The following is a 9,414-nucleotide window of genomic DNA, read 5'->3' on the forward strand; positions in this document are numbered from 1 at the left end:
GATTTTTGAATTTGAATACAAGCAAAATTACTGTGCGAAGGCACTGAATACACACGTACACATCGGTTCGGGCTGGCAATTAAATGAAACAAAAGCCGATTCAAAAAGTTATGGTTTTTATTGGAATGCTGAAGTCGTTTCAGAATTGTATATAATCAAAGATATTGAAAAATCGATTCAGTTGTACTTAAATCTAGACATGAATGACGCCATAATCAGCTGAATCCAGGCTATACAGAGATATATATATATATATATTATTGAACTACAATTGATTGAACTACTTTTTAGTGGTTCATAGACAAGTAAGGCTTACGATACATGGAAGTGACACGATGCTGTTTGTTTTATTGCTTCTGTTTTCCATTGGCTACTTTTTGGCCGAAAATATGTGTACACAATGCAAAGCATTGTCTGGTTCGAAATTAAACGAAAACCGCAGAGGTGTCAAGTTATTTAATTTTTATTTAACGCAAAAATCAATCCATCACAGACGAACAACCGAATCGAAAAAGTCATAACTAGCACAAGAGACGTTTGAATGAGAACGTCAGCATCATTATGAATCAGTAGCACAATCATTTCCGCTCCAACCCGCTCCAACAACGACGTAATTGAGCATGTAATAGATCATATTTAATTGCGTTCAATTTAAGATTAACTTCACGTCTGCATATTTAACAAAATATCATACATTATTATTATTTTTCCGTTTCATTCGTAAAACGAAAGAAAAACTTTTCCAAGTATATTTTAACCATGTCATTTGATCATTATAAACGTTTCAAAGATAGTGAAAGTTCTTGCCATGAATACTAATTCAGAATGACATTTCGGGAAATTTCGATTTCATTTTTGTATTCTCACTAAGCTAGATTTAAGCTTAGAAAATTACGTGCAAACGATTACATAACATGCATTAAAAATTTAAATCCATTTCACCAGAGAATTTGTGAATACTCATCACTATATGGTCCGAATGGTGTATGTGTATAGTGTGTGTGTTATCAATTATTATAGATCAATGGCGAGAAAGACGAGCACACAAATTATTGCTCACAGAAAAAAAGATACGTACGACAGTATAAATTTGTCTCATTGAGCATGTTGACAACGTTTTTGCATTAAATATTCGCTTTTCTTGTTTATTGCATACACGTACCACACATTCGATGTGTAATGAAAATGAAAATAAAGGTAAAACAATATATATATGCCAAACAACACAATGTATTTTATAAATTAAGTGATTTTTATTTAGTTGTCATGATGAGGTTATCGAAGATCCTCAACAATTTGTATACTAAAAAAATGGCGAATGTGATCAATTATTTATTATTGCGGCGTTCACAAAAAAGACGATCAAATTTGTCACAGAATATTGCATCACATCTTCACTTGAAGCAACAACGAATGACGATCGAAGTTGTATTAGTTGGATTGCAACGACTTTGATATTCTCTCTCCCTCTGTACAGTTTTAAAACCTCATTCAATTAGCCGGAATGAAATTCATGTGTTGACCATAAAATTGGCAATATAAATAAATGCATTAATTATGCAATAATTGAAGAGAATTCGGGCCGCAGGATGGGTTCAAAATGTCTTTCTTTTGTTTACTTTTGCTGTTAAGAATAGTGTACATTGGTCATACACAACGATTGTAAAAAAAAGACAATTTACCGTGAGGGAGACGCTAGAGCAGGTACATATGTATATTTATTATCGCAAAGCGTATTTTAGATATGTTAAATTGTTAATTGCTTTAACATTGAGCACAATAAACAATTGTTTTCTTTGTACAGTCAATTGACTTGGCAGCGATATTTGTCTATTTTACTTGTATTTTTATGTAATAATAATCAGTTCTTTGATACAACAGTTTCGATGTTAATGGCCTAAAGTCATCGAACATAGTGTGATTTTGCATCGCACTTTGAGCAATACACACACACACACACCACCTACTTTGGTCTCAGTCTGTGTCTTCGGCATGTCGGTAGTTTTGTTGACATCTCGCCAAACTATTTGCGCTTTTGTTTTTGTTGTTTCTTTTGTCGTTTGTTTTGCTTCGCTTTGCTTTGTTTGACGAATCAGTTTGCCGAACACCTGATCGCGAGACACGAGCTCTTCGTCTACCAATTTCGAGGCGATGTAAAGCAGCACAACACTGAATAAGTGTTTCTTTAAGCTCGATCGACATTCGTGGTGGGCATTTGAATATATAATTCGATGTAAGCACTTTTTGACACACTAGTCAATTTTTAGTGCTCGCATCGTGTTGTTCGACAGTGCATTCGCCAAACCATTTTTAGCGATCGACTTTTTTGTTTTCGTTTCACCTTTGTTCCACCGGTTCATGTTTTTTTTTTTTTTGGGCGAATATTTTGCGAAATGATCTAATCGATTGCGTTTCGTTTTGAGTTTGTTATCAAAACAAAAAACTTATCGAAAAGGAAATTTGTCGAAATTATTTCAATTCGGAATATTGTGACTTTTGTGTGCATATTAATTCAAACGAAAATCATTTTTAACACCAAATTGATATTGTGGAAATATTACGAACTGGAGACGAAAAAAAAATAAACTTATTCATATAGTTAAAATAGATAAAAGATTTGGTTTTCGTGGATTATTTTGTAAGTGAAAATAAAATTGTGTTTTTACTAAGTAATTTATATAGAATGTTTAACATTTGTATTTTCACTGTGGTTAATCAAATAGCGCAGATCGATATTTTAATTGATTGAAATCGATTTTGTGCGATTCAATACTTCAACATCTTTATCTAGATGAAAAGTTATACAATAAAATTACCGGCAATTTAGTCGAAATCAAAAGAAGTTATTGCAGAAAAAAGGACAACATTACAACTAATCCGAAAGTGATGAGAGTGTAAGAAATTGGTTCACACACTTGCCAAAAATGTAAAAATTTATTGATACGCACGTATAGTGTCGTAAGATCTTCTCTCAATTATCAATATCTATAACAATTAAATCGACACATGTATGTTTTGATCGGGTGTCATGATTAAATCACACGATATGAATTAGTCATAAACATTAGTGTTATATTGTGATTGCTTGTAATTTAGCGATCGTGTGCGCATCAAGCATGCAGATGACCCTGCTGACATTAATTACATCGCATAAAATATGAAATCATAACATTAGAACAAGCATCCGTCGATTTTTGTTCTATTGTTTATGTTAATATTGTGTGTTGATTTGCATACGCTCGTGACGCTTAGAGCTACATGAATTCATTAGCAAAGTTAAAAAAGTGAACAAGAAAATTACTCATACAATTTGGCTCTGATGATATTTTATTTGTTTTCGTTTTTAATACACTTTGTACACACAAATGTTGTTGCTGTATCTCTCTCACACACTGTGCGTTGAAAAATAAAGCCAGATAGACAAACGTGTTCTTTGTCTTGACACTTGATGACAATTATCGTAAGAATCTTCCCGAAAACGTTTTGCAGCAGTGCTTTCGTATAAATATGTATAATAATTACGTATGACAATGGCGCACAACGAAATGAATATAGACGGTTCTTTTTTCTTTTTTCTTGATTTGATAAATGGTTGTATTTACAACATTTTGAAAGAAAAGATCTCATCAAACCAAAATAAATGATCGTTGACGTTTCAATCGATCCTGATATTTAACGTTTGTCGATCTTCTTTACACTCGTTTCATAGAGGGCACAAAAAAAATCTTCTCTTTTTTCATGGGATCAACTTGGGATTATCTGAATGTTATAATTTAGCAAGTAATTAGTTTCTATAATTACTCCACGAGAAAGATGACGATGATGTCAGCGTTTTAAACGACCATTTCGAAGAAAAGCAATTTTTACCAGCGACCAAAGAAAAACTCCAATGTCACCGACAACAATTGACACTGAAACCTTTGTATGGTATTCGTGTAATTGATTTATTATCAAAAATCTCAAACACCTATTCGAACTGACTTCAGGCAGTTGCTTAGTAATCTATCAAAATTTGGGCTCGAATTTCATTCAACAATGTGAAATTGTAAAGATGAAATGATTTAAATTACTTAATTCCATGGTCAAGGTCAATCAATGTCACTATGGCGCACTCCATTTTCTGTTTCGATTCGATTTCCAAGAAATGAAACAATCTTCAAAACAAGTCTCAAAATTATTTTTGGTATACAAAACACGATCGGAATGTTCAATTAACCGTGACAAAATATAGCGAATGACGAATTAATTCACTGAAAGATAAAAATATCATCAAAATCATAGTCAAATAAATGTGTAATGGGAAGTAAATCGGTTCATTTCTTGATTATTAATTGAACAATCGATGATTTGGTGCTCAATCAGAAAAAATGGACAAAAAATACAGCTGAACAATTTATGACAAATTTATGCGCCATCTTACCATTTCTAACTATCATTTGATGAGACACTCCTCTCAATCAGTGATCACATGCTGTCAATTTTTGTTGATATTCTTCTTAGCATGAATAAGATTCAATTAACACAATACAATTTTTTTTTTTGCTAATTTGTCAGCTTCTTTTCTGCATCAAACATACCGAAATGTGTGTGTCATAATTTTCAATAAATTTTCACATGATACAATAAAATGGTGATCTCGTGATTGCCGGTGATCTGAAGTCGCAGTTTCGATCGATTTAAATGACAACGTATAAAATAAGCATGTAAAAAATGCAAAACCCATCATAATTAGCATTGAGCTCTGGACACGCGACGAATTTTCAACATATTTCTCAGATGTTGAGAATAATTCAAGTGTTTCGAATCATTCGTTTGTAAACGTAAAAAAGACAACAAGAAAAACACCGTCCATTGTTTGTTTGTTCACATTATGTGAATCGTATTGTTAAATCGGCTTTCGATTCAATTAACAAGTTTACGGTGTGCCGACGATAGTTGATCGTTTATAAACAACCAATAGTTAGATGTAAAAAAAAATGTTTGTCAATGATGTCAATGGTGGCAACGATATGCAAATTATACTGCTAAAAGTGGCAGATTTTAATCTGTGTAGTTGCTTCAAAGAGGAAATGCCAAATGATTTGTGGCTCGCAAAATATCCTACCTGGACCATGTAATTGAATTTGTTATGAATCAACGTAAAATGACTCAATTATAAATGACTTGATAGGATTTAAATGACATTCTAACCAGTTTGCCATTATTATTGAACCACGTTTGAGAAATTCTTTATTCGTTTTCTTTTAAAGTGAATTTGTTATTAGATATTTTCAAGCGTATTATCTTTTACCGTTAATCTTTCGAATTTTTTTTTTTCGCAGAACAACTTTACCTCAAGACAACTGTAGATTGTTTAAAAGAATTAGAACACATTGATAAAATGAACATTTTGCTGGGGATTATTTGTTTTGTGTTGTCGGTGACGGTAGAAGCTCAACGCAGCTCATTCCCCTTGCCCGAAGTGAAGCCCGAAGAAAGGCAATTTCGTGTTGTATACGAATGGTCAACGATTGGATTTGCTTATCGTAGCGATGTTGAACGTGCAAATGCCATTTATACAAATCATTATATTCCTCGAAACAATCTCATTTCGGATGTGAAAGCATTTGCAAATCGTTTATATTTGACGGTGCCACGCATGTTACCAGGTGTACCAGCAACATTGGGATGGATTGTCTCACCGAATAATAATGGACGAACCGATCCCGAAATCGAACCATTCCCATCATGGGAAATGAATGAAATTGGCAATTGTTCAGCACTGCAATTTGTTCAAGGCATTGCAATTGATACCGATGGTATTATGTGGGTTGTTGACAGCGGTCGGGTCGACACACTTAACCAGGGTAAGTTCAAGAAAATAAAATAATCTTCTGGAATTTGAAAGTGCATTTTCTACACTTTGAATCACTTAATTAGTGTCAACGATTCACATGAATATGACGAGCAGTTAATTTTAAGCGTTACTTTTATTCGAGGTGATAACAAGACCGAACAAACTCTTAATAGACAATCGATGTTAGTGTGTGGTTTGAATTGAACGCGTCTTACCTCGTTAAATACACATAAACGCTCAACCAAAAATGGTTTCATGGGCCATTCCATTCTTCCCAGTTTTTATTTTTTATTTTGTTGTTTCTTCCATTTGTTCAATACAATTTCGTATTGTTTTTTTTTTGTCGTTGCTTTGACTTTATCTTTTTTTGTCGAAACGAATAACAACCGAAAATTAAAATGATGGTAATTTGCCCTAACATACCATGTTATTGTTATTCACAATTCACCTTCTCGTAGTAAAATTATCATAAAAATATATCAAATTTTGTCACAAAAGTTGTAATAATCATAGTAATTTCTTCTGATTCTGACATTGGTTTTGAATTTTTTTTTTGTGTTGGTAATTTTTTGTTTAAAGGTTCACGACCACAAGCCAATTGTTTACCAAAATTGCTGTTGCTTGACTTAAAGCGAAATGGAACCATTCTTCGACGATACGAATTCCCAGAAGAAGTGGCTTCACGTGGATCCAATTATCTGGTAAGATTGTCTCTTTTACATACGGCTCTTGTAAAAGCCAATGTAAAGTCAAAACAAAAACAATAATCAATTGTTTGATTTTATAGAATAAAATTGTGATTGACGATGCATTCGGTGGTTTTGCTTATATCACTGATAACAGCGGTGCTGATCCAGGAATTGTCGTTTATTCAAAGCGATTGAATCGATCATGGAAAATTCGTGAAAATAATTCAATGCGAGCTGCTCGTAATGCTCAAGAGTTTATTGTAAATGGAACAAATTTAAATTTTGCAATTCATATTGATGGCATCGCCTTAGGACCGTATTATAATCCCGAAACTGGTTTGGTACAAAATCAAGGATTACCCATCGGACAACGTGGACCGTTAAATTTGCGTAGCAATAATTTTGAACGTAATGTCTATTACAGTCCATTGTCGTCATACCATTTGTACTCAATTCCAGCATCTGTATTACGTGATCCAGAATTTGCACGGCGTGCACAAGCACGTGAAGTGTTGGCCGCTGTCACCGATGTCGGTTTGAAAGTTTCACAAACCGATGGCATGATTATGGACAATCGTGGCGTTCTCTATTATGGCCTTTTGAAAGATAATGCAATTGCACAATGGGATTCATATGCACCATTCACGTTAGAAAATCAATTGATCATTGCCAAAGATGATAATTTCATTCAATGGGTCGATGGCATGAGTTTTGATGAAGAAGGTTACCTATATGTGGTTGTAAATCGTTTATTTAATTTTGTTGCGGGACGTTTACAGCCGAACGACATTAATTTTAGAATTTTACGCGCTAAAACCGGTACATTAAGCTATGTGTATACAAATAATGGTGGTTTGGGGGCACGTGCACCGGAAGACATTCTGAATCGTGGTCTTATATTGAACGATTTTGGTAATGGCATCGCTTCAACAACACCATCTTTCAGTGGATTGGCTGGACCTGGATTTTGGATCTCGGGTGCATCAATGTCAGCACAATCGTTTGTTCTCATTTCGGTACTCTTGTTCGCATCGATGAGCACTTACTTTATTCGATTTTAGAATTTAAAATCAATAAGAATGAAAAAACCACTTAACTTTAGTTTAACTTTTACGAATTTGAATATTTCGTATTTCCTAAACAAAATTGCATCAATACTGTAAATTGTGAATAGAATTTAAGGAAAACATATTGTTTTTACAAAAAATAAACTGATATATGAACACACATGAAAAAATAGACATAAATCGATTTATAATTGACTTTTTATTTGAACAACGCAATAACATTTCAACTGAATAAATTTAACCGGCGAATGAAAGCCAATGCGATTTAAGCTTTTTTTTGCGGTATTCGAATCAGTCAAGTACGTCGTACTTAAGTTAAATATGGACGTAAACGTAACAGTTGACTTTGACAGAGCTTTACGCGTTTCAACTGTGTGCATTAGCACACGTGTGGGCTATTAAAGTGATTGATAAATATTGTTGGTGTCCTTTTTATGATTGGAATTTTCGATTTCCCCGTTGAACAGTGTTAATTCATGTTTATTGGTGTGTCCAGAAGCTTTAAACGTTACACATATATTCACCGACAGTTCTGCTATAATACGCACCGATCACATGATTTGTTAATACAAAATCATATATGTATAGCCATATGTACAGTTATATATTTGTTTTCTAAATATAGTAGGTTCATTGTATGTCTGAAAGCCAAAATGACGTACAATATTTTTCGTTTCATTTGTGCTATCGTGTTTGGGCAAAATGACATCATTCATTAGTTTGAAATTGTCGATGTAATTATTGACATCCAAAGAATGTGGTCGCTCCGATATGGCTTCTTTGAAATTTGATTGTTCTGAAACAGTATTTCGATTTAAATTTAATATTGATCGTCTTAAGTTGGGTGAAATTGAAACGCCGGAAATTAAATTGAGCAAATTACATTGGAAAATTAAGCTAAACAAAAGATCAACAAGTGAAAGTAATAATGACACAGATGAAATTGATGTTTCTTTAGTATGTGAGCCTTCTTCTGATATAAATAAAACAATATGGTCATGTAACGCGTTAGCGGTTTTCAAATTGGTATCGTCGAAACAGGAGATTGTGAAAACTTTATCAAATAAAGAGTTTAACAGTAAGCACTTATCGCACACAATTAACGGATTTGTGCCGTGGAACGAACTATTGAATGTAGAAAATCAATATATGAATGAAAACGAAGTATCGCTTGACATTGAAATTCAAACGAATCCATTGTGCTGCATAAAAGCGATGGCCATGGAACAATCATCCACAAAACTTCGACTTATCGTTGAAAGTGTAAGCAAATTGGGAAATGTATATTCGCCGGAGGTGATTTTGCGTGGCATACGATTTAAAATTCAAACAAGAAAAGAAGATGAACATTTTGCCGTTTATTTGTGGGCCGTTGAAGATGATATGGATATGAATTGGTGCTGGGAGGTTTTTTATTCGTTCAAATTGTTATCGTTTAATAATAAAGTCGAACCAATTGACTGTAAAACGACTTCTGATATATTTCGCTATGGATGTCCAAGCTGGGGCTACGGTCGCCTTATAAAATGGTCGGAATTCATTGACCCGAAAAAACGATTCGTACGAAATGATACAGCCATTATTGAGATTGAATTCACTGTTAAACCACCAAAACCATTGTGGGAGTGCAAAAAGGATACAACTTATACAAAAACAGTTCGAACATTAGAATGTTCGATATGTTTTGAAAATTTTTGTGAACGAGAAGTTTGCGCCACAAAATGCGGTCACTTGTTTTGTACCGAATGCATCACTCGATCAATTGAAGATCGTCAAAAGTGTCCCATGTGCAATGCTGACGCGGCCATTGATGATCTTCGTC

At 33.7% G+C, this 9,414-nt stretch overlaps 2 protein-coding genes across 2 annotated transcripts; both read left to right on the forward strand.

The window, feature by feature from the left end:
• Window positions 1-2,211: 2,211 nt before the first annotated feature.
• On the forward strand, window positions 2,212-7,766 carry LOC116346776 (protein yellow-like). Its single transcript, XM_031776981.1, has 4 exons — window positions 2,212-2,638; window positions 5,322-5,846; window positions 6,416-6,537; window positions 6,624-7,766. The coding sequence occupies exons 2-4, from the start codon at window positions 5,381-5,383 to the stop codon at window positions 7,584-7,586; spliced, it is 1,551 nt and encodes a 516-aa protein (XP_031632841.1). The 5' UTR covers window positions 2,212-2,638; window positions 5,322-5,380; the 3' UTR covers window positions 7,587-7,766.
• A 192-nt stretch (window positions 7,767-7,958) lies between these two features.
• Window positions 7,959-9,410, forward strand: LOC116346777 (the record flags this gene model as incomplete). The annotated part of the gene is made up of 1 exon (XM_031776982.1): window positions 7,959-9,410. A coding segment is annotated over exon 1 (1,047 nt), but the record flags the coding sequence as incomplete, so codon positions are not given.
• Window positions 9,411-9,414: the final 4 nt, after the last annotated feature.

Source organism: Contarinia nasturtii, unplaced genomic scaffold (genome assembly GCF_009176525.2).
Source record: "Contarinia nasturtii isolate CC-2019 unplaced genomic scaffold, AAFC_CNas_1.1 Cnas_scaffold_1689, whole genome shotgun sequence".
NCBI lineage: Eukaryota > Metazoa > Arthropoda > Insecta > Diptera > Cecidomyiidae > Contarinia > Contarinia nasturtii.